At 40.2% G+C, this 26,682-nt stretch overlaps 2 protein-coding genes across 2 annotated transcripts in view; one reads left to right on the forward strand and one right to left on the reverse strand.

Annotated features, from left to right (window-relative positions):
* Positions 1–18,193, forward strand: part of LOC112049425 (glycogen debranching enzyme) — a 36,478-nt gene extending 18,285 nt beyond the window's left edge. Inside the window, exons 4-5 of the mRNA XM_052882352.1 lie at positions 6,984–8,880; positions 16,650–18,193. Coding sequence (XP_052738312.1) covers positions 6,984–8,880; positions 16,650–18,191 — 3,439 coding nt within the window. The 3' untranslated portion in view covers positions 18,192–18,193. The remainder of the gene's footprint in view (positions 1–6,983; positions 8,881–16,649) is intronic.
* A 48-nt stretch (positions 18,194–18,241) lies between these two features.
* Positions 18,242–19,662, reverse strand: LOC128198283 (circumsporozoite protein-like). The gene is made up of 3 exons (XM_052882671.1): positions 19,625–19,662; positions 18,494–18,959; positions 18,242–18,253 (listed from the first exon to the last, which is right to left on the reverse strand). The coding sequence occupies exons 1-3, from the start codon at positions 19,660–19,662 to the stop codon at positions 18,242–18,244; spliced, it is 516 nt and encodes a 171-aa protein (XP_052738631.1).
* Between the last annotated feature and the right edge of the window lie 7,020 nt (positions 19,663–26,682).

Consider the following 26,682-nt stretch of genomic DNA (forward strand, 5'->3'; position numbering starts at 1 on the left):
CAATATATAAAAATAGAAGTTTTAGCATGACTCCATTTAACAAAAGAAAGAATAGGTACGACCTGACGTTTATGATGGAAGCTGACACCACGCGGTCGCTGACCTTGCTGTTGCATTCATCCGTCCGTCATTTTGTCTGGCGGCCAGCGAACCTCCAAGATTTACGCCGCTAACAGCATGCTACTCGACGCGTGCAAATGATTAAATGTAATAGTCAACTCAGGTTCCATAAAAATGTTCCAAGAATGACCAAAGGTTTCAGAACCGGCGTTTCAAATGTCTACAACCAATCTACGTTTCTACATAATAACGTGGTTGTATTAAGAAGAAGTGTGATTACATTAGGTCACGTATATAGGTTAGGTTAAGTTCAGAATATATTACATTCCCATCCTGTAACAAAATACGGAGGTTAGCACATGTCACTAAAGTTTGACCTACGCCGGACAAAGAAAAAAACAATTTCAACCGAGTACCTTAAAAGGATATCCCGCCCTAGTTCCCAGTAGGTAGCCATCTTAACATCTCACGGGAAATTTTTATGGTTGACCGGAACTGCAAGAATTTGTCTCTTTAGCACAACAAAATTCGATAATCACGAATGCTAACCAAATATAAATTCGAGTCTTACCAAGTATCTTACATCACTGCCTCTAAGTAAATTTAATGTTTTGGAAAGTCAACTACATGTCTCCAAATTTCAGCCAGCCAAAAGAAAAAACTCGAACGTGCCCGAGTATATAACGAGAAGATAACGGGACTTTCTTCATAAAAAACCTCACCAATAGCAAAGCTATAAAGTTACCGATTCATCTTTCTTACAGAGTACAATCAACAAATTGCACAGATAATATGTGACATTTGTTTTTAAAGTCGGTTTCGGATTCCATACCTTTCGTTACTTGTGGAATACCTCTAACCATATATTAAGTCTATATACAGATTATAAAGCTCCAACTACTTGTCCATATTTATTTGTCTGAGCACTTTAATATAAGCGCCATCTAGCAGCGAACCTCGTAATCTCTACGACATTCATCGATGTCGCTGCCTTTCGAAACAAACCTAGAGATTCCAAATTTGACCACCCAAAATTAAAATCCACGACGTTACACTGTTACCACTTTTTAAATCAGGTGACAAAACAGATGTTAATAATTATAGACCAATTATAATACTGCAAACACTTAGTAAGGTTTTTGAAAAAATAATTTTAAATCAACTTTTAAGTAATTTTAATTTGAATAATCTTTTTCACCCTGAACAGTATGGTTTTACAAAAGGTCGCAGTACAACTGATGCAGGTGCTAAACTAAACTTTTAAAACATATAATGATAATTATTTCACATGAATGTGATAGTAGTAATAAAAGCTTGTTTGTGTTTCTATAAATAAAATATGAAAACAACATTCAAAGCTATTATTTACATTTACTTTATATTTTAATAAAAATTTTAATGTTTTGCTGTTAAGTCAATAATAATATATCGAATATTTCAAATGTGACACTGTCATGAAAAAAAAAGTAAATTACCAAAAAGAAATAATATTAAAGAGGTTTTCTTTTTACATCTCCCCCCCTTAAAAAAGAACTTTATCTAAATAATGTTCTCTAATTTATAATTGTTCTCTCATTAAGAACAGGATACAGTTTTGTGATATGATAAAAGTTTGATTCCGCTTTTTTGTGGCCGGTATCAACTTCATAGATTGAATTGGAAATCCTTTGTACAATTTTGAACGGTCCAATTCTTAATTCATCGGTTTTCTTTCTATTTAAACGATTTCCGTTTTCTACATATACTCTATCTCCTATTTTCAATCTATATTCTTGCCTATTCTGGTCGAATATTTTTTTATTATAATTGTGAAATTTTAGTGTGTTTTCCAGAGCTAGTTTTCTGTCTCTTTCAAGATCGTCTTTAGTGTATCTTGATTTCAGTTCATTTGGCAAAATATTCACATTTTCTCCTTCTAAAAGGTATTTTGGAGCAAATTTCGTAACAGTGTGTTCTGTTTCATTATATTTTTCTACACATTTTTGCGCAATTGTACTCCATGCTGTTTTATTCTGATTTTCATTAATCTTACACCTTATTTTATTGACTAATGTTTGATTTAGCCTTTCATTAAGTCCATTTGAAAAAGGTGTATCCACAGCAGTGAAAATCATTTTTATATTTTCCTGGTTCAGAAATTCTTTGAATTCCTTGGAATTGATACCAGGGTACTGGTCTGTTAATACCATATCTATTTTGTAAGTTTCTGTAACATTTTTCATTAGTTTAATAAAATCTGTGGAGCTTTGTGTCTTTGATGTAGAAATATAAGCATATCTTGTGAAATGATCAACTAAAAGATGTAAGTATTTTTTTGTTGATCGTGATCCTCCAAAACCGCCAATGGTATCAATTGATACAATGTGAAAAGGTTGTGTTGCAGGACCTAAATGAGACATTAAACCATATTTTGATTTCTTCCTTGATTTGTTTTTAATACAAGTTTCACATTCATCACACATTTCTTTAATGTTTTTGATGAAATTTTTTGCTGTATAAAATGGTGTTAATTTATTTATCATCTGGGTCCTCCCAATGTGACAATAACTAACGTGAACATCTTTTATAAGATTTATGCTCATTTCTTCTGATAATATAATCTTTTCCCGTCTTTTATTCTTTTTGTAGTAAATTCCATTTTTGTTAATAAGTTTTTGTTTTTGTAGGTCTTGATTTCTATATTGGTCATTCTTTATATCTTGTAGACTTATTAAATTTACAACTTTTAAACAATCATCTCTGTTTTCGTGTGGTTCTAAAACTGGGTTTCTGCTTAAGCAGTCGGCTTCCTGGTTGGATTTTCCTGGGTTATATTTTATCTTGAAATTATATTGAGATAAATAATACATCAAATCTCCTAGTTCCTCATCAGTCCTTGATTTAATGTTCATGTTTTCTAATGGTTTATGATCTGAATATACAATAAATTCTTTTCCCATAAGCCAGTGTTGCCAATATTTTATAGATTCTTTTATTGCTAGGCACTCTAGATATATAGCTTTCTTCTTTTTTTGAGTTTCAGTTAACTTTTTTGAGAAATAAGCAACTGGTCTTATATCCTCATTTTTATCTTTTTGTTTCAAAACCGCTCCTACACCCTTTATACTAGCGTCTGTATAAATGTATATTGGTAGTTCTGGGTCAAAAATATTTAGAACTGGTTTTGAACATAATAATGTTTTTATTTTATCAAATGCTTCTTGACATTCTGCAGTCCATATGAATTTCACATCTTTTCTTAATAAATTGTGTAATGGATCTAAAATAATTGCACTGTGTGGTATGAATTTATGATGAAAATTAACTTTTCCTAAGAATTGGCGTATATTTTTTTTTGTTTTAGGAAGTGGAAAGTTTTTTACAGCAGACAAATAATCTTTCAAAGGCCTTACTGAATTATTTTCTATTATGTGACCCAAATATTTTGCGTATTTTTCCGCAAAAGTACATTTTGAAAATTTCAGTTTTAAGCCTTCCTTTAGTATTGCCTCAAGTAACTTAGATATATGTAATATATGTTCTCCAAAAGTTTTAGAAAAAATTAAAATGTCATCTATAAAGTTAACTGCAAAACCGGAAAGTTCGTATTTTCTTATAATATTTCCCAATATTCTTTGAAAAATGGCTGACGCAGTCTTTAATCCAAACGGAAGACACGTCCATTGAAAGTGTCCTTCTTGTGTAACAAAGCCAGTTTTGTACCTGTCTTCTATTTTCAAAGGAATTGACCAAAAGGCTGAATTTATGTCAAAAGTAGAAAAATATTCGCAATTCACAGCTTTGATCATTAAATCTTCAATCAACGGAAATGGTTGTGATTGGGGAATAACAATTTTGTTCAATTCTCTAAAATCTATACATAGCCTTGTTCTCTTACCGTCTTCTTTTTTATATGCTAAAGTAACTGGGGCAGCAAATGGGCTATAAGATTCCTCAATTAAATTATTTTTTAATAGTTTTGATATCTGGCTTTCTATTTCTATTCTGTCTTCAGCTGTACATCTGTAAGGACGTTTGCAACAATATTTATCTACACTTAAATCAATATGTGCTTCATAATCCCGTACAGTGCCGATATCATATTTATCCTTAGCAAACACTTGTTTATATTTTTCTACCAACTTATCGATTTCTGATTGTTGGGATAAATCAAGATGATTAACCAATATTTCAAAATTTGCCGTGTCAATATGTTCATTGAAATTCACTTCGTATTTATTTATGTCTTCATTTTCTTTTGGATCATTAAATTGTACGATTTTTAGTTGTTCATTTTGCATCAACTTAAAGTTTTTAATACAATCTAGTCCAATCAAAAAGTCATAATTAAAATTTTCATTATCTATTACAAAGATATCCATAATTCTTTCAATATTGTATATTTTTATTTTAAGTTTTATTATACCTTTCGTTTTCTTCTCACCATTAATAGTTTTCAAGCTTACTATTTGGGTATTCTTTGAATTTTCATTTTTCTGTATTTTTAACAATTTTGCATTAATCAATGATACATTTGAACCTGAATCATAAATTCCAGAAATATCTAACGTATCATTCAATAGTAACTTTACTTTTATTAATGGTGGCACATCTAGTTTTTTGGACTCTCTTCATTCAGTTCAACTTCCAATTCAGAGTTATTTACAGTTTTAACAACTCCTGTTTTATCTTTATCCTTAAACCAACAATTTTCCATTAAATGGTAACGTTTCCCCTTTTTTTCTTTCACACATATGGGGCATGGTTTTGTTTGTTCTTTTTTATTTAATTTAATGTCAGAGCAAATACTGTTTTTATTGTCATATTTATTCTTTCTTACAAGGTGTTCTAATTTTCCAATTTCATAGTAAAGATCCTCAGTACTTTTCAAAGCTGCTCGATCAATCTGATCCCCCACATAATTCGGTAATCCGACCGCTATAAGGTCAATAAGTGTTTCAGTATCAATTGATTTCCTTGCTTCCAGTAAAAGTTTTTCTTTTTTTAAACCATATGCAAGTAATGAACCTGTTTGATATTTAAAGGACAGAGCATATCTAATGGGTGACAATCCTTTGTTTGCAAATGTCTCACAAAAACTTTTTTCCCATTTGTCCCATTCTGATTCTATTGTATGTTTCATTATCATACAACTATACCAATCGACACTAGATTGCTCCATAAAATTTTTTAAAACTTTAATTTTCTTTATATCTTCTTTTATATCAAAACGTTCACATTCTTTATTAAAATCCTTTAGCCATTGATAAGCATTTGAGTTTCTACCATTGAATTTTTCAATCATGAAATCTTTTGCAATATTCCCTAAATTTTGATTTTCAGGTTTGTTATGTCTTTCTTCAAGCATTTTTTCTAACAATTTTTCTAGTACTTCATGTGAACTACTAGGTATAATTTCAGAATAGTTTTGAATTTCTTCGAGATAAAAATCATAAAATTGTACATTTTGCTCCGCATCCAAATAAATATCTTTTATTTCCTTAGTTAAGGTTATCCAGACTTTTCTCGTTTGGTATCTTTTATTGAAGGATTTTTTTACCTTAACAAAGTTTGGAGTATTATAAATGGTTTGGTGGAGATTTACCGGCTGATATTCCTCTGGTATACTGAAAGTTTTACCATCAGGTGTGGCAATCGAAGTTACACATATTGCGTTTGATTTTCCATCACTTGTTGGTTTTACTTCAAAATCAAACCTCAGTTTCTCCATTTTTCGTAAAATAGTTAATAAATGTTGTTTTATAATGATAATTATTTCACATGAATGTGATAGTAGTAATAAAAGCTTGTTTGTGTTTCTATAAATAAAATATTAAAACAACATTCAAAGCTATTATTTACATTTACTTTATATTTTAATAAAAATTTTAATGTTTTGCTGTTAAGTCAATAATAATGTATCGAATATTTAAAATGTGACAATGTCATGAAAAAAAAAGTAAATTACCAAAAAGAAATAATAATAAAGAGGTTTTCTTTTTACATATATATTACACCAATGATGAGTTCCTCAATGATAAAGTTGCTTGGAGGCCATTGGATCAGCTTCCACCTTCACACAGGAAGTAAAACTATAAGAAATTGTAATGTTGTCATCAATTGTAATTACAATGTTGTATGATTTTTTAAAAGAGCAACTGTTGAGTTTCTTGCCGGTTTCTTCTCAGCAGAACCTGCCTTCCGAACCGGTGGTAGAATCTTTACAAATAGTCAACTGATGTGTCAAAAGTGCTTGTAAACTGAGCCTACTTGAAATAAATGATTTTTGATTTTTTTTTTATTTTTTTATTTATAAATAAATATACTTAAACAATACACATCACTCTCTAGCTCCAAAGTAAGCATACAGAGCAGCTTGTGTTATGGGTGCTAAGATAGTTGATATTATAATATTCATATATATTTATATACTACTTATAAATACTTATATAATGTATAAGTATTTATATGTAGTATGTACATACAGACACTGGAAAAAACCCATGTTCATCACATGAATATTTTCCAGTTGTGAGAATCAACAAGAATTAAAAAAACAAAATTACTTTAGCCCCTAGAGGCTAATATGCTTGTTTAGCCCCGCTGTGGAGTGGTAATATGACAGTGTTTTTGAGCAAGAATAGTGAAAATATTATTATAGTATAGTTAGGTACCTAGCTATCCCAACCGATTTTCGTTCATAAAGTTATTAATATACCTTCCTAATAATATGAGTTTGTTATAGTATAGGTCGGTAGGAATGTTTTAACGCCTGTTTGAATTGTATAGTAGTTTATACCTTCCCATCCCTCGTAGTCTCGTACCAATCATTCTTAACGAAGTTTAGTTTCATATTCACAATACATAGTGACGTATGTTGTGGGCATATCTTCGTAGAGTACCTAGGGCAAACAATGTACTTTAATTTTTTTTGCATTACGCAGGCCGGACTGCTACGACGAGGAGGCGCGGCTGCAGCGCTGCTGCGCCGAGCTGCGGCGGCGCCTGCAGCAGCTCAACGACGAGGCGGAGGCCGACGCGCGCGCGCACCTGCTGGCCGCCGTCGACAACTGCGCCGCCGGCGTGCGCTACGAACGCCTGCAGGCCGACGGGCCGCGCCTGCGCGAGGTGAGCGAGCGCCACCCGCTCGTGCCGCGCTACTTCACGTTCCCGCCCGCCGGCTCGCTGGCCGACGCCGAGGCGCTGCTGTGCGGGCCGCGCGCGCGCCTGGTGCAGGCGCACAACGGCTGGGTCATGGGCGCCGACCCGCTGCAGGACTTCGCGGCGCCCGAGCGCGACGCGCGCGTGTACCTGCGCCGCGAGCTGGTGGCCTGGGGCGACAGCGTCAAGCTGCGCTACGGCGCGCGGCCCGAGGACTGCCCCGCGCTGTGGGCGCGCATGCGGCGCTACGTGGAGCTGGCGGCCGAGCTGTTCGACGGCGTGCGCCTCGACAACTGCCACTCCACGCCGCTGCACGTGGCCGAGTACATGCTGGACTGCGCGCGTCGCGTGCGCCCCGAGCTGTACGTCGTGGCCGAGCTGTTCACCAACTGCGACCAGGTCGACAACATCTTCGTCAACCGGCTCGGCGTCACGTCGCTCGTGCGCGAGGCCATGAGCGCGGGCGACGCGCGCGAGCTGGGCCGCCTCGTGCACCGCTTCGGCGGCCGCGCCGTGGGCTCCTTCCTGCGCGCGCCGCGCCGCCCCGCCGCGCCCGCCGTCGCGCACGCGCTGCTCATGGACCTCACGCACGACAACCCGTCGCCGCTGGAGCGCCGCTCCGCGCTGGACGCGCTGCCGTCCGCCGCGCTCGTGGCCGCCGCCTGCTGCGCCGCCGGCAGCACGCGCGGCTACGACGAGCTGGTGCCGCACCACGTGCACGTGGTGGACGAGGAGCGCCTGTACGCCGAGTGGGCCGACGGCGAGCCCGCCGACGAGGGCCGCGTGGGCGCCGCGAGCGCGCTGCTGGCGGCGCGGCGCGCGCTCAACGAGCTGCACCGCGAGCTGGCGGCGGCCGGCTACGACGAGGTGTACGTGGACCAGATGGACGCCGACGTGGTGGCCGTGACGCGCCACGACCCCGCCTCGCGCCGCTCCGTCGTGCTGGTGGCCTTCACGGCCTTCGCGCGCGACGCGGACGCGGCGCCGGCCCGCGCGCCGCCGCCGCTGCGCTTCGAGGGCCGGCTGGAGGAGATCCTGCTGGAGGCCGACGTGCGCCGCGAGCCCGCGCCGCCCTTCGCGCGCCACCCGCGCTTCGTCAACGGGCTGCGCTCGCTGCGCGCGCACGTGCGGCGCGCCGTGCCGCTGGCCGAGTCGCGCGTGTTCGCGGGCGCGCGGCGCGACGGCGCGCTCACCGAGCTGCGCTTCCGGCCGCTGGCGCCGGGCGCGGTGGTGGCACTGCGCGTGGCGCCGCACGCGCGCGCGGCGGCGGCGCTGGGCGCGCTGGGCGGGCGGCTGCGCGCGCTGGCGGCGGGCGCGGACGCGCTGGCGCTGGCCCCCGCGCTGGCGCCGCTGGGCGCGGCCGACTACCGCGTGCTGCTGTACTGCTGCGAGGCGGAGGAGCGCGAGCGCTGCGGCGCGGGCGCGTACGAGGTGCCGGGGCACGGCGCGCTGCCGTACGCGGGGCTGGCGGGCGCGGCGCCGCTGCTGGCGCGCGTGGCGGCGGCGGACGAGCTGGGGCACGCGCTGTGCGCCAACCTGCGCGCGGGCGACTGGCTGGCGCAGTACGCGGTGCGGCGGCTGGAGGCGGACGCGCGGCTGGCGCCGGTGGCGGCGCGCTACCGCGACGCGCTGGCGCCGCTGGAGGAGCTGCCGCGCTTCCTGGTGCCTGCCTACTTCGAGGTGAGCGACGGTGCGACTGTCGACGGTGCGACTGGACAGTCGCCGTCGACGCTAGTCCATTTGTCTGTGTGTGGTTGTCTACATATCTTCTATTGGCTGATTCGTTTTTCTTGAAACATATGTAAAAAGATAACATCTTTAGTATTATTTCTTTTCGGTATTTTACTTTTTTTCATGACATTGTCAAATCCTACTTCCTACTAATATTATAAACGCGAAAGTTTGTATGGATGTTTGGATGTTTGTTACTCTATGACGCCGCTACTACTGAAGCGATTTGGCTGAAATTTGCTACATAGGCTACTTTTATTCCGAAAAATCCATGGTTTCCTGAGATTCGCGAAAACTGATGATTTTGATGATATAAATGTTTGTTACCCTTTCACGCCTCAACAAATACTGAACCGAATTAGCTGAAATTTGGTAATAAGATATATTATAGCCTGGATTAACACATAGACACATGGTTCCCGAGGGATTTGTGGAAAACTAAATTCCACGTGGACGAAGTACCTTTACCCCTACCCTACCTTTACCCCTACCCTACCTGTACCCTACCCTACCCTACTCTATACCTTCCCTACCTTACCCCTACCCTTAGCAAAATCGGTCCAGCCCTATGAGCGTGGTGCGATGACAAAGGAAAATAGAGACTTCTATGCTAAAATTATAATCTTTGGATCTACTGGACCGATTTGAAAGATTGTTTTACCAATAGAAAGTTACGTTATTTGCGAGTGTTTTAGAGTTATTGGCTATGTTTGATTCCCATATTCACACAGGAACGGGAACTACGTAATTGAAAGCGCGGGGCGTCATGTAGCGGAATTTCTGCGTCTTTTAGAAATTTTGTATTATCTCCGAAACTATTTAACTAATTAACATACTATAAAGGGAAAATCTTATCTCCATAATATCCTTTATTTATTTATTTATTTATACTTTATTGCACAAAATAAAACAAAAACAATAACAAAGGAAAACATAGAAAACAAGTATGTGCAAAGGCGGTCTTATTGCTTATAGCAATATCTACCAGACAACCTTTGGATAAAGGAATTAATGTAATTAAATGCGGGATAGTGCAACAAAAAAAATATACAGGGTGATTCGGACTTTAGTGCGGACATTTTTTTTCGTGGTTCTGTATCATTAATAGAACATAAATCTACAAACAGTTCGATACATTTTATGTAATTTTTTTTTTCAATTTATGTCTCAGAAATAACAAAATAATGGACACATTCCCAAACAAACTGCGCAACTGCTGGCGGCACTTTGTAAGACGCCGACAAAGAAATACCGGCAGTAGTCATATCGCTTCGGCTTCGGCTGACGGGGGTGGCAGGGGTGAGGGGATCGAAAAATCCCTGAGGACGCCTGCCGAATTGCCGATGGGCGACCAGTGACAGACAATCTGCCGTCGCTTGCGCATTTAAGTCGAATCATCCTTTAATGCAAAAGTTTGCGTAATAATAATCATCATTTGTATTTCATTATTCCAATCGAAAGTTTATAATTTTTATTATTACTACGCATTATTGATGGTCCTAAGCCCAATAAAGTATGAAGGGAAAATCGATACTCAACTCAAAATTGACGACCTTTAATTATTATAAAAAATAATAGGTACAAAAATAAACGTAGAAAGGTCAACGGCCCTCGGCGCGGGCGCTCGCTAACCTAGTACCTACCAGCTGATTTTGTAGTTGCCTATTACTGTGCTATTACTTAGTACAGCGATAGGGTGACCCTCAAATTCTGTTTAAATGTTTATACTTTAGCTAACGATAACTTTGTTATTGTTGAGTTAAAAAAAAAAAGAAAAAATACGTGTTCATTAAATTTTGTTTATGTACAAAATATAAAAATATCCGTACTTGAAAAAATTTCTTCCTGTATATATAATAATTAAAATAGTATATTTATATATAATACATGTATAAATATAAAATATACATAATATATAATAAAATGAATAAATAAATATATAATAAAATAAATATATAAATATACCTGAGTAATAATTATAAAGAAACTACGAATTACAACTATACAGGTAATATTTGAATAAACGACTTTTAAAAGTTCCCAGTGTCTTTGAATTACGTATTTCATAAGGAAGACCATTCCAGAGAGTAATTGATGTACGTGTAAATGACTTATTATAGAACTTAGTGTGGCTAGGAGGAACATGCATATCCTTGTGATTATTAAATAATTTATTTTGATAAGGATTTAAGTTAAGTAGCATAAATAATGACGCAAACCTAAGTATATAAAATTTATAATTTTTAAAACACAAAAGGTACTATATCTGCTAATATATAGAAGATAGATATATGGTGTCGCGGTCTTTTTTGTAGAACTTTTAAAGATACATAAATCCTCCATACATTAATTTCAATTTTACACAATGGTTAAGGCAGCGCATGCGAATAAGTCTGCTTAAGAGGATTTTCGGTCCGACCTGTATGACAAAAACTGTGTTAACTCGGCGAATATATATCATACTAATATAAAATATAGCCTATAGCACTCCCCGATAATGTAGCATTCTACTGGTGAAAAAATTTTTAAAATCGGACCAGTAGTTCCGAAGATTACCCCATTTAAAAAATGTTACAAACTTACAAACTTTACCTCTTTATAATATTAGTATAGATTAATAATTAATGTCCAAATGAAAATTTTGATTATAACTTTTTGATTGGACTAGATTGTATTAAAAACTTTAAGTTGATGCAAAATGAACAACTAAAAATCATACAATTTAATGATACAAAAGAAAATAAAGACACAAATAAATGTGAAGTGAATTCAATGAACATATTGACGGCAAATGTTGAAATATTGGTAAATCATCTTGATGTATCCCCACAAACAGAAATTGATAAGTTGGTAGAAAAATATAAACAACTGTTTGCTAAGGATAAATATGATATCGGCACTGTACGGGATTATGAAGCACATATTGATTCAAGTGTAGATAAATATTGTTGCAAACGTCCTTACAGATGTACAGCTGAAGACAGAATTGAAATAGAAAGCCAGATATCAAAACTATTAAAAAATAACTTAATTGAGGAATCTTATAGCCTCAGCCTACTTTAGAAAAAGAAGACGATATAAATTTTAGAGATTTGAACAAAATTTTTATTCCCCAATAACAACCTTTTCCGATCATTGAAGATTTAATGATCAAAGCTGTGAATTGCGAATATTTTTACACTATAATTTCACAATTATAATAAAAAAATATGTGACCAGAATAGGCAAGAATATAAATAAAAAATTGGATATAGAGTATATGCAGAAAACAGAAATCGTTTAAATAGAAAGAAAACCGATGAATTAAGAATTGGACCGTTCAAAATTGTACAAAGGATTTCCAATTCAATTTAAGAAGTTGATACCGGCCACAAAAAAGCTTTCGCTTAACTGTTGAATCAAGGATCGGATACAGAAGGCAGTGATTCTTGAGACCCAATTTCATTACCGTAACGTATCTCATTACGCACATGTGCCGTGATGTACTATAAAACCTTTATCATCCGTTTAATAACGAACGGTACTTCTTTAAATCTTGGCAAAGAGTTTTTATGTCAGAAAAGTGCTCAACATTTTAAAAATAAAATTAACTTTGTGGGATAAAATATAATTAAAAACATTTAATTCTTTAATTTTAATAATTTGGACAATAAATGTCAACTATTTATCTGTATCAGAAACACAAAAATGGCTGTTTTCGGTGCATTTGTCAAAAATAAAAACAAACGCTGGTGTGTTCGCTATCTGTGTTAAAATGACAAGTGTATCAAAACAGGCAAAGATGCAAATTCATTTTCAAAGTGTGTTTCCATGCAAATGTGTTATAAAACATCGTATGACATACGTGCGATTTGATAATTACAGTCTCCGCATCCTTACTGTCGCTAAGGCTCGAGCTGCAATATCGCCTCGGCTGTAATTTTCAACTTACCGCATCGCCTTCAAACTGATCAGAAGGTAGCACATAGCTAAGATGTTATTTTTTGCTTTTTAGTTTTAAGTTAATTTTTAAGTTGCAAATCGGTTGAATTTTTTTTTATTAAAATTTTTAAATATTGGAGTATGTATAAAAGCTTGCTTAAAAATACATCTGGTATTTTTAAGCAAGCTTGTTAGATAGCCAGTCTGGTATTGCTCCAAAAACCAAACAAACATGCAGACGACTTATCTACTTACTAGACAGTTACGGAAAACTGACGGAACGAGTACTCCTGAACCGAATAGAAAACTTACTACCCGAACATGGCGGACTTTCTAATAATCGGTACGGTTTCAGGAAAGGTCTCTTGCTGATGGCAATACAGGGAATTGTATGAACTGCTATAAAGGCGAAGGGTGGTACACAAAAAACCCGAATATTGTGTGCCCTAATATGTCTAGACGTCAGAAACGCTTTTTTCTCTGCCTCCTGGAAGAGATAGTTCTCGAACTTAAAAAGAGAAAATTCCCTGGGTACAAATTAAACCTAGTAAGCAGCTACCTTGAAGACAGACGCGTTAAAGCCAAAGACTGTAAGGGCAAAGGGGATGTTATTAAAGTCAGCAGTGGATTGCCCCAAGGATTAATCCTATAGAATATTTCCACAGGGTAGGGACCCTGTGGAAATATTCTATACGGGGTATTCGGCCTAAAATAGGAAGAGGGCATCCAGCTAGTGGGATTTGCCGACGATCTGGCGCTAGTAGTTGTTGCTAATACAGAAAAATCTCTAATGGCCAGGGCAAATACAGCGCTCCGACGAATCAACGCATGGATGCAGGAAAAGAAGCTTGCTCTAGCACCTGAGGAGACTGAAGTTATTGTCTTTAGCGGAAGGCGAAAACTAGAGCTAATAAAATTTGTAGTTGAGAACATGGCCGTGACTCCTAAAGAGCACGTTAAATACCTCGGGGTATTGCTCGATAAAAGCCTCAACTACAAAAAACATATTGAAGAGGTCGCCAAAAAATCGCAAAGCCTAGTAGAGGCATTGCACTAACTGATGCCAACAAAAGGGTCTACGAAAATGCCATGAGAGTCGAACTGTATCGAAAAAAGTTAGAAGCAGTACAGTGGCGAATGGAAATAGGCTTATCTGGGGTATACAGAACCATCTTAACAGACGCAGCACTTGTTATAGCCTGTCTTGTCCTAATAGACAAACTAATTAGAGAACGCGCGCAATCTTTCTCGGACAAAAAACCGAGTTCATATGAACTGCGAGAAAAGACCTTGACGGAATGACAAACAGAATGGTCCCATGGTGGGACAGGAACGCGGACGAGGGAGCTAATCAATGACTTGAAAAGTCACGGAGTGTTTAACTTCTTTGCAATGCGGCAATTTCCCACCGAACATTTCTACTTCTGTGGAGAAGAGGACACTTCGCGACATGCCATATTTAAATGCTCTGCCTGTGATGACCTGAGAGAGGAGGCGCAGGCAGCGCATGGTCACGTAGACTCCTGATTGCGCGTATGCTGGTCAGCGAAGGCGAGTGGCCGAGTGGCAGAAATACGCACAAATGCTCCGGAAAATAATGATAACAAGGGTAGAGAGGGAGCAGGAGAAAAAAAAGAAAAGGAAAATACTGTAGATGCAGTTAGCACGATGTAATGCTATGCAGTTCCGTGTTAACTATGAAGATTAAAAAAAAGTATGTATAGTAACTGGACTAATACAAAATTTAGGCAACCCTACAGTTGCTCATTATTAAGAGCAGGCAACCAATGCTATTTCAGTACTGTTTGGTATATTCTTTTAACTAATGAAAGAAAGAAAGAAAAAAGCTTTATTAGTGAATTATGCCACACAACAGAATTTGTTCTTTAACAATATCCTGCGATGTGTGACACAACCCAGTAAACGGATCCAACTCAGCATAATGCTACATACTCTTTAAATAAAAAGAGCATGCAGCGCTGGTTTTCAGTTGGAACCGTTGACCAGATGCCGCCACAAACACAGCACACAACAACCTTATTAACTAAAATGAACAATAATAATAACTTAAACTTAAAATATTACATTACAATTAACTAAATTAAAAAGGGAAAAACAATAAAATACCATACTAAAAATAACAACGCGAGAGGAAAATATAATTATATCATATATATATAAAGGTATTTATAAATTTACGCAATTCTTATACAGTTATTTACCTATAAGAAAGAAAGCTCCGCCACATGTTGGAATTCAACCTGCTTTTTAAGTAGAAATCTCTTTAGCAGTTTTTTAAATGCGAATTTAGACTTAAGATTTTTCAATGGAGGGGGAATGTTATTCCAACATTTAGTGGCGGAGTAGGTAAATGAACCTCTAAAGGCGGCAGTACGGTGAGGTGGTATCCGTAATTGATTTCGGCTGCTTCGACGCTCCGTTATAGCGGTTTACCCTGATTAAAAAATTCGAAAAGTAGGCCTGCCAAATGATACTTTCGTCTGGATCTCATTTTTAGTAACCCAAAATTATTTAAAAATGGAGAAACGTGTGCTTTTGAGGAAACATCAAAACAAAAACGAGTACAAGCATTTTGCACACGCTGTATTAGACGTTTAGTCCTGCATAGAAGTCGCGGGCCATAAACAATATCTCCATAATTCAGCTTAGAAAGGACTAAGGCTTCTACTAAACGGATACGCAGCTCTTGGGAGAGCTAGTTACGTATTTTGTAAATGATTTTTAGTCGGTAGAAACAATTACGAACTACCTCTGCAACATGGTCTTCAAACCTAAGATCTGAGTCCATCAATAGACCAAGATTACGCGCCTTGAAAACTCGATCCAATATATTGCCTTTAATATGTATGTTAACAGTAGCCAAGTTGACTTTGTGCAAGAGTTTATTTGTACCGAATAACATAAACTTGGACTTCGATGGATTAAGGACAAGAGAGTTGCGGTCAGACCAATTTGCAATTCGATCAAGGTCTTCGTTAATACTATTCACAGCTTGGTTTATGTCCGCCGGCTTACATGAGTAATATATTTGCAAGTCATCCGCATATATATGGTACTTGCAGTTTCTAATTTCATGTATAATATCTGCACAATAGATTATAAAAAGTAGCGGACCTAAAACTGAACCCTGTGGAACGCCTCTGGTGACGCTTGCTACCATCTTCGTATCCTAATTCTACAAACTGCGTACTATTACTCAGGTAGCTGTCAAACCACTTGACAGCATTAACATCAAACCCATAGTAGCATAACTTAGATAATAGAAGTGCGATATTTATACTGTCAAATGCTCTGGAGAAATCGAGGAGCACCATAACAGTGCACATACCTGAGTCCTGCGATTTAAGTATGTTGTCTGTCACGTCCAGGAGAGCCGTCACAGTCCCACGACTAGCTCTAAAATCTGATTGGTAATCCGGCAAGATCTGCTGCTTCTCCAAGTATCTTAGAACTTGTTGATGCACAGCTTTTTCTAAGACTTTTGAACTTTTTTTTTCTAAGACTTTTGAATGAACGATTCCCTAAATAACAGATGAGGGAAGTCGACCAAAATTTTTCAGTTAATTTGATATTTTTTATTGTTGGTCGCAATAGGCAACCTATGTGCAATGAGTCAAGGTGAATATTATTATCATTTATTTCTAGCCACAATTAACAGCATACATACGTTTGAACTGTGACTACAATGTTTATGAATATACAACTTTAGCATCACAAGTAAATGTTTCATTCAATCGCCATGTCGGACGGAGAGTGAGTGCGCGTGGTGTGTGCAGGCCGTCATGCGCGCGCTGTACGAGGCGGTGTCGGCGGGCGCGCTGGCGCGGCTGGGCGACGCGGCGCGCGGCGGGCCCATGGCGCGAGCGCTGGCGCTCACCAGCGTGCAGCTGGCGGGCGCCGTGCCGTCGGCGCCGCTGCCGCCGCCCGCGCCCGCCGGCGCGCCCTCGCTGTCGGCCGGCCTGCCGCACTTCGCCGTGGGCTACATGCGCTGCTGGGGGCGCGACACCTTCGTCGCGCTGCGCGGCCTGTTCCTGCTCACGGGCCGCTACGACGACGCGCGCCACCACATCCTGGCCTTCGGCGCCTGCCTGCGCCACGGCCTCATCCCCAACCTGCTGGACGGCGGGCGCCGCGCGCGCTACAACTGCCGCGACGCCGTCTGGTGGTGGCTGCGCAGCGTGCAGCAGTACTGCGACGAGGCGCCCGACGGCGCGGCGCTGCTGGCCGCCGCCGTGCCGCGCCTGTTCCCCGCCGACGACGCCGCGCCCGCGCCGCCCGGCGCCGCCGACCAGCCGCTGCACGACGTGGTGCAGGAGGCGCTGGACGTGCACTTCCAGGGGCTGGTGTTCCGCGAGCGCGACGCCGGCCGCCAGATCGACGCGCACATGGCCGACCGCGGCTTCAACGTGCAGATCGGCGTCGACCCCGAGACCGGCTTCCCCTTCGGCGGCAACGACGCCAACTGCGGCACGTGGATGGACAAGATGGGCTCCTCGGACGCGGCCGGCACGCGCGGCCGCCCCGCCACGCCGCGCGACGGCAGCGCCGTGGAGCTGGTGGCGCTGTGCCACGCCGCCGTGAGCTGGCTGGAGCGGCAGCACCGCGCCGGCCGGCACCCCTACCCCGGCGTGGCGCGGCGCCACCGCGACGGCGCGCTCACGGCCTGGAGCTGGGCGCAGTGGGCCGAGCGCCTGCGCCGCCACTTCGAGCGCCACTTCTGGGTGCCGCCGGCGCCGTCGGCGGCCGACGCGCGCCCCGACCTGGTGCACCGCCGCGGCATCTACAAGGACTCGCACGGCGCGTCGCAGCCCTGGGCCGACTACCAGCTGCGCTGCAACTTCGCCGTGGCCATGGCCGTGGCGCCCGAGCTGTTCGAGCCGCGCCACGCGCGCCTGGCGCTCGACAGCGTGGAGCGCCTGCTGCGCGGCCCGCTCGGCCTCAAGACGCTGGACCCCGCCGACTGGGCCTACCGCCCGCACTACGACAACGCCGACGACTCCGCCGACCCCGCCACGGCGCACGGCTTCAACTACCACCAGGGGCCCGAGTGGGTGTGGCCGCTCGGCTTCTACCTGCGCGCGCGCCTCGCCTTCGCCGAGCGCCCCGCGCGCGCCGCCGCCCACGCGCTGGCCGCGCTGGCGCCGCTGCTGCGCGAGCTGCGCGCCTCGCCCTGGGCCGGCCTGCCTGAGCTCACCGGCGCCGACGGCGCCTTCTGCCGCGACTCGTGCCGCACGCAGGCCTGGAGCTCGGCCTGCGTGCTGGAGGTGTTGCACGAGCTGGCGGCGCTGCGGCGCGCGCGCCCGCTGCCGCCCGCCTGACGCCGCGCGCGCCTGCGCCACGCGCCGCGCGCCGCCTCGCCGCGCCGCCTCTACGCCGAGCCCTACGACACCGCGCCGCGGCGCCGCGCGCGCCTGCGCCGTCTGCTGCCGCGCCGCCTGCTGCCGCGCCGCCGCCCGCGCCGCCCCCCGCCGCCGCCGCCGCCGCCGGTCGAGGCGCCCGCCGGCGCGCTCGCCGTCGTCGTGTACAGCGACCGCTACTTCCGCTACGGGCTGCCGCTGCGCGCCGCGCCGCCCCGCGCCGACGCCGCGCCGCCGCACCACGCGCCGCCGCCGCCGCTCGCCGCCGCGCCCGCGCCGCGCGCCGGCCTGCTGCAGGACGCCGCGGCGCCGGCTCCGTGCCGCTCGCCGCGCCACGCGCCAGTCCGCCGCGCGCGCCGCGACCTGCCGGCCGTGTTCGAGGCGGGCGGGCGCGCGCCGGCGTACGCGCCGCGCCAGCGCGCGCTGCAGCACCGGCGGGCGCCGGGGCGCGCGCCCGCGTGCGCGCAGTGGCCGGCGCGGCGCTGGCGGTGCGCGTCGCCCGAGCGCGCGCGCGCCGAGCCGGCGGCGCCGCTGCCCGAGTTCGCACTGCCCGACGGCGCGCGCGCGGCGGAGGCGGCTCGCGACCCCACGCCCCCGGCGCCGGCCGCGCGCGCCGCCGACCCCGCGAACCCCGCCGCCGCCGCCGACCCCGCGGAGCCCGCGGACGGCGCGGGGCCGGGCCGCCCGCAGCGCGCCGCCGTGCGCGTGGTGCTGGCGGCGAGCGGCGCGCTGTACGCGCTGTCGCTCGTGGCGTTCTACTTCCTGAGCCTGCCGTGAGCCGGGAACGAATGAGAGACCTGTTACGAGATTCTGTTGTGAATGAATTGTACGCATATTTTATTTATATTTTATGTAAAATTAATTATATTACAGTTGTTGTAGGTTGTTATATCTGTTGTTGTAAAGCTTTAGATAATTTAATATAAAATATTTGTAATAGTGTAGAACCACAGCATAGTTTCAGCCGCAGGCCAGGCAGGCCGTGTGTGTGACAGTTTGTAATAAAATGTTTATCGGCTGCGCGTGTTTCATTGCTGTCTGCCCCCCCCCCCCCCCCCCCCTACTGAACAGGTTTTGATATGAAGTACTTAAGCAAAGTCAAGCAAGACAATATATAGGCTTTGTTTCATTAAGATCAGATATAGAAAACAAGTTATTTAAAAAAACTAAATTTAACAAATTCATTCGCAGGAGTAAGCCGAAACAAAGGAAATGTCCCAATTTTGTATGAATATTGTGTAGAATTAAAAGTTACGTACGACCGCGCTCCCATCGCTCAGACACCTTGGGACTGTGTATATTATTAAATAAAATATATTTTATTAAGAGAGATTACAATAAGGCTACTCGCTAACTATACAAATCATGCCCACATGGAATGGTGCCAAGGATACTGGCTGCATTTCCGCGCTGGACAGCCAGGCTGATCCATTACGCAAAAAAAAGCCAGCCCTCCTGTCACCAGCCGAGGCAACTAGCCGCGGAGAAATTTTTTAGAAATAGAGAGTCTCTACGGCAAAAGGTACAAATATGTATAATGATAATTATTTCACATGAATGTGATAGTAGTAATAAAAGCTTGTTTGTGTTTCTATAAATAAAATATACTTGTTATTTACAATATTAAGTTTTACATTAAATAATTAAATTAAATACTAAACTAAAACTTACCTATAAATAAAATATACAAACAACATTCAAAGCTATTATTTACATCTACTTTATATTTTAATAAAAATTTTAATGTTTTGCTGTTAAGTCAATAATAATGTTTCGAATATTTAAAATGTGACAATGTCATGAAAAAAAAAGTAAATTACCAAAAAGAAATAATATTAAAGAGGTTTTCTTTTTACATATGTATACTTGAAATTTTCTTAGATGTCAATTTTAAACAACAATAATGGCTGACTATGAACCAAAGACAATCAGTAGGGTTGAGAAGTTAACCGCGGGCATCATAACGATATCAAGTAGGTATCGTTATATCTGAAATAACTAAACTAAAATATCCGTTGCTATACGTCATCTTAAAAAACGAATACGTTCCATATTCGTTTCGTTTTCCAACTTTTCAGTTGTGTGCATTTTAGGAAATTAAATATCATTTTAAGAATATATACACCAAGGAGAAGAAGTGAATCATGAAATACATGAAAATGTTGGATATAGTAATAATAATAATAATAATAATAATAATATAGCCTTTATTTCCAAGTACATAAATTACAAAAATTTTACAGTTTACATTTTTAAAAATTACAAAAGATACAAAAGTTACAAAAGTTAAAAAACATTAACATTTCATTTCATTTTGTTGGATATAGTAGCGACATTATTTCCGCATACGAATATTTTTGAAATAAAGTCAGTGGCAATTTATAATGGAAATTTTTAATTTTTAAATTGTTGAAGAAAACAATTGAGAAAAACAAAAAAGCAACAAAAATATTTTTCTATTGAATTAAAGATTATTATTTCTTTCTTTTTTTGTTACCTTGGTTATACACCACTAGTCCAAATGACTATGTAGAACATAATTGGAATTAATGTACACTTACTGTCTGTCTCTAATTATAATTCGTAACATTTTTCTAGCTCTAGAACCTACTAAATTTATTACCGCATAATGTCATATATTCAAAAACCTTTGTACTAAAGTTTCGGCCCCTTGTACATCACTATCTCTCAAACTTCTTTATATAATATCCTAATAACTCTGACTATCACGATTTACGTATACCAGAAAAATAAAAATCTCACCATGTTTCGAAACAAAAGTAATAAATTTTTTTCCATTAGTATTTCAAATCTTTTATTTATTTTTCTGATCCAGCAATCATAATATTCAAGTCGTATTTGTGTATTGTTTTCTTTATTCTTAATTTAAAAATTTTGCAAGTGGTTGAAGAATCGGTTTATCGGTTTTTTAATAATTTTTGATCGTCACTCGCGCCGCGATCGGTTAAGCTCGGTTTAGGATGAGTTAACTGCGAGCAAAAAGTGCCACATTGTCGCTTCCATGCTCACAGTGAGGTCGTGTCAATGTTTGTTCCATATCATCATTACTTATTTGTTTCGTTAGCAATTGTTAGTCTTGTTATTTATTTGTTGTTTGGTTGTTATATTATTGCTGATTGCTGAGTAGTGTACGACTAACAATAATATAACTAACCGAAAATTCCGACTTTCATATGGGTGGATTTTAGGTTGAATTTCATATGGATTGATTTATTTATTAGGTATATTAAAAATATAAAAAAAAAAAATATTATGAAAAAATACAACCGACTTCAAAATGTTAACGTACCCACGAAACTAAAAAGGGAAAGATAACATTATTATATTTTCTACTTATTGATCATTTTGAAGTCGCTGCCAAGCCCGTCTGATGTTACTGAAAAAAACACATGATCTACATAATTTATTTTATTTATAAGCCACAAAGGACACAAATATTAAAATTAAAAAAATATGTACATAATTATCGACAAGTTATAATTTCATGTATCTTTCCCGTCTCTTCAATTCATAGACAATCTAGCATTACGAAATGTCAAATTCGCAACATTTTCGTTAATCTGTAGAAATAAAACTTGTTGTGATTTCGTTTTTAGTAAAATAAATGTGATATAATAGTTAATTACAAGCAGTTTTTATGTAATTCGCGGTGTGCGCGTTAAATGAAGTGATGTGTATATAAATGATTTAGTTTAAACGGACGGTTTGTGAGAAATATGTGAATGTCGTGACGACGGATCTTTGTTTACCTTTTTTGCCATGTAAGGAAAAAAATACTATATAATCAGGCCCTCCCAACCGTAGAATAAAAAATGAGAATCCTCCATCCTTTACTAACAAAAGAGAGAGATATCTCCATCCTTCTCCTTGTTATGGGCTGTAGTAGGTGATGGCCATGCCTATCTCTTTCACCTGTACACTTAAATAAACTTGCACACTGTTACAATTCTAAGTATCGAAGAACTGATGTGATTGGTCAAATTTACACAAAGAAAAATAATAGCTTTTATGAATGAAAGAGAAATGTGTTTATACCACGTGTGTAAGATTGTTTTGAATTTGTTGCCTCGTGCCTGCGCCGCCATTGTAATTTTACTGCGAAAGATTGGTTTTGACTTTTCAATAATTGAAATCATTGAAATTCGCATTGAATTACTAATAATAAGGATAAATCTTTCTTGTTAATTAATTATCTTCACTATTTAAATAAATTTTGATTAATAAAAAGATATACAATGTAGTTCGATTCGTGCTTGGTTATTGATAAAAGTAATTTTGTTTTAAATTAAAAATGAGGCAATGTGTTATTCCCAAGTGTAAAACGCGATCAAATTACGTGCTGTACCTTTTACTGATAGTGATAACACTAGATGGGAGGCATGGTTCATCAATTGTCCAATATTACGGAAATATACTCGTAGGCAGTTAGAAAACGTTAAAATTTGTGAAAACCACTTTCTACCCAGGTATGTAATTATCATAGATTGACAAAGGATGCTATTCCTACTTTAAATTTAGAAATTACACTATCTACTCCTAATCTACCCGTTCAATCTGATCCAAATACTATTTCACCATCATCTGTAATTTCAAAATTTCTAGATTTTTTTTCCATTCATTGTAATGAATTCCTGTACAATAGTTGACCATATTCCATCTACTTTTACATTACATACAGACAGACATCTTCAAACCCATTAAATTTCAGAGAGCCAGTCTGACAGTGGTAAAGAACAGTTTTCAATATTGTCTCCGGTCAATGTTATTGAAAATTCCAATTTACAAACTGATGTTGAGTCTACTTTACAGACTTCAACTGCGAGTCAAGCTGATTCCATACCTGCTAATTGTGAGTCTGCTTTAGAAAACATACCAGTGCACGTTAGGTCATATAACAGACTCAAGTCATGTAGAAAGCTAGATTTTGTTCATAGAGTTCCGGAAGATAAGTTTGAAACTCTTCGTAAGAAAAATTCACGTCAAGCTAATAATAATCAATAAAGAAACAACTAAAAAATAAAACTCAACTTAACAGATTAAAGGCTAAATATCAATCTTTAACTAAATTAAAACTTTTTGTATCAAAGTGTCCCCTGTTAAGTGATTTTGAAAAGGTATTAGTAGACTCACAATTAAGATTATCTGGTGTTAAATTCAGAGGTGCTAGATATATCTACCAATGATGAAAAAATTTTTGCACTTTCCTTATCTAAAATTAGTCCAAAATGTTATACTTTCATACAGGTGTTATTCAAGGTTTTGAGGATATAGGAGGTGGTCTCAGAACAAATAATGTTGCTGATTAAGTTTTAGTTTTTATGCTGTGTGGGATATTTTCTTCTTGGAAGCTACCTTTATCTTTTTATTTTGTCCGAGATGGAATTAAAACTTTAAATTTAAAAAATATTCTTAAAGAACTTCTTGATGCTATATTTAAATCAGGATATGGAGTGAGATGTACTGTCTCGAATCAAGGGTCTGCTAATGTTGCAGCAATAAATTCATTAATATCTGAGATTTACTTATTAACCGTAATAATAGTAATGACCCTGATAATGTCTTTTATTATATATATAATAATAATAAAATATATCACATGTATGATGTACCACATTTATTAAAATGTTTTCGAAACAATTTTCAGAAAAAGAGCTACTTATTGGTAATCAACGTGCCCAGTGGTCCATCATTGAGGAGCTCTATGCTACAGATGGTGAAGCCGGACGTGCAAGAACCACAACCCTGACAGATAAACACATTAGACCAACTTCTTATGACAAGATGAAGGCAAGTTGTTTTAATCCCTTTTTTATACCTTTAAACAAGCATTCCTTGTGTATATACAAGCTGAATCTCTGAAAAAGTTCCAACAATTTAAATTAAATTTAATATGCAGGGGTTTCGGAGGTTTACTGTTAGTAGGTGCGCCAAAAAAAATTTGAACAAAGCTCACAGAGATATTCATATAATGCACAAGTATGAGACAAATATTTTAGCATTTCATGGATTCATGGTGATCCTCTCGCACCTTCTATGGTGTACAGATACAGACTAACTACATAGCCATTTTTAGTCAATTCATTTGTTATACTACAGCCTTTCTTAATGAGTACTGTTTACCAACAAATAAATTAGAAATGAAGGTAAATAACACATGTCTTTTTATAACTTATTTATTTTAAATTATGTATGGTTTGTTTATAAAATGTTATATAAAATATATTTACCGTATCTGATTGTTTTATGGTAATTAATCAAATTTATTTTCATTCATTTAAGAGCAAGTTAATTATAATTATTACTAGCGGACACCCGCAACTTCGTCCGTATGAAAATCGAAACACACTTTCAACCCTTTCGCCACTTCTATGTATATTTTCATATGTTTTATATCACACCATCACACTTCACGAAGATTTTGTGTGTAAGTATGTTGTTGTATGATGATGAAGATTAAGGACAGTTAATGGAATTCCTCAACAGTTTTAAGTAGCTACTTTGTGATTGGGTTTGATTAATTTGTATTGATGAGGAGTTTTCACCTAGATGGGTTGTGACTGTCATTAGGGGTCTGGTTAGGAATACGAAAGACACTTAACGAAACTCTTCAACGATTTACAGTAGCTACCTTTTGTTAGGAATTTAAGTTGTGTAATCATGTCATCTCTTTTTATTTTTATTTATTTATTTTATAACAATATTTATATTAGATATAATAACATCACCATTAGGTAATGACCAGGATTTCTCTCTGGGGCATGCAGGTCTGAGTCTGACACCACCAAGTGTCTCCTGCTACTAAAATTTCTCTTAACAAGTTCAGTGCCACATCACACGACGTCGCGTGAAACGGCCTTTTACGCTGAGGCCGGTAACGCGACGTCGCGTGGTGATGACTAACAATCTTGTACGAGCTATAGAACATCAGCTGTATCATATTGGCTTTTAGTATTTATTCGGCCACTAAAGGAAGAAATGAACTTTTGACTAGTAGGCGTGGCTTGCTGATCTTGTTTTTCTTTTGTTTGCTTTTGCTAGTTCTGCATTGAGCAGCCGCGAGGTCAAGGTAAATTTTTAATTTACCAATGAAATTTTATAATTCAAGTTACCAATATATTATGATTTTTATAAATAACTAACGGACCCCCGCGACTTCTTTCCGCGTGAAAAGCGATGTAAACTTTCAATCCCTATTTCACAACCTTCTATATATATTCTATATAAGTTTTTTAAAGTATAATAAATAGTCCACTAATTTTACTTAAGTTTCATTTGAATTCATTCAGTAGTTTTAGCGTGGTGCGCGGTAGACAGACAGACAGACAAAAAATAACAAACAAGTGTTTTGGGCCTCAGTATCGATCATATTAGGGGTTAAAGTATGAAATTGCCGATCTGTACTGAAAATTTAAATTGTTAATTTTTTAATTTTTAACAAATTTATTTAATCAAAATAGTTGCCATTATTATCTATACATTGCTGCCATCTAATGGGAAGGTCATTAATGCCTTTGCGATAGAACTCCGACGATCTAGACTGCAAAAACTGTGTGAAAGCATTTTGTATTGCCTCCTGGGAAGAAAACTTCTTGTCAAGTAGATAATTGTCCAAATCACGAAAAAAATGGTAGTCCGTTGGAGCAAGGTCTGGTGAATACGGAGGATGACGAATAGTTTCTAACTGCAGTTCCTGAAGGGTTAAAATGGTTTCTCGTGCTGTGTGAGGTCTCGCGTTGTCGTGGAGCAATAATGGTGAAGATCGATTCATGAGTCGGGGCTGTTTAACTGCTAGTTTTGTCAACATGGTTCGGAGTTCGGCACAATAGACATCTGCTGTTATTGCTTGACCAGATCGGAGAAAACTATAGTGAATAACACCATGCTGAGACCACCAAACAGGTACCATTACCTTTTTATTGGTAAGATTTGCTTTAGGACACATATGAGGGGGAAACAGCGGGGCGTCTTTTAGCGGCATTTTTGCGTCTTTGCTGAAATTTTGTATTATCTTCGAAACTATATGACTAATTAACATATTGTAAAAGGCAAATCTTATCTCTATAATATCCTCTTGATTATTAGGTAATTAATTTTGATAAGGATTTAAGTTTACTTGTGTAAATAATAATGAATTTTATAGTTATAGTAAATTAAAATGTTTTGTATGTCATTAGGTAATAGAGTATGAAACGCTGTCAAACTTGATATTCGTGTTTCTATACCTACTAAAATTGTCAGTTCACCAGAAAACATGTTGAAGTACGTCATTTTATTTGGACGGTGTTAAGCTGTTATGTATCAAGCCACAAAATGTGCGAAATTGAACTTTGAATGCAGTTTAGTTCGAAATTTCATAAAGAACACCACCGTATTATTATAATAATATTGTCTTCTATACTTTTTTCATATTTTGGTTACATTGGTACATTAT

Source organism: Bicyclus anynana, chromosome 7 (genome assembly GCF_947172395.1).
Source record: "Bicyclus anynana chromosome 7, ilBicAnyn1.1, whole genome shotgun sequence".
NCBI classification, from domain to species: Eukaryota; Metazoa; Arthropoda; class Insecta; order Lepidoptera; family Nymphalidae; genus Bicyclus; species Bicyclus anynana.

What these genes read in the sequence shown, in the direction of transcription:
- LOC128198283 (XM_052882671.1), bottom strand. Translation starts at nt 19,662, where the DNA reads ATGGATCAGCCTGGCTGTCCAGCGCGGAAATGCAGCCA. An exon ending in CCAGCGCGGAAATGCAGCCA is followed by an intron (nt 18,960 to 19,624) that starts GTATCCTTGGCA and finishes CAGCGCGTACAG; the next exon opens with CGCGCCGCTCGCCGCCAGCA.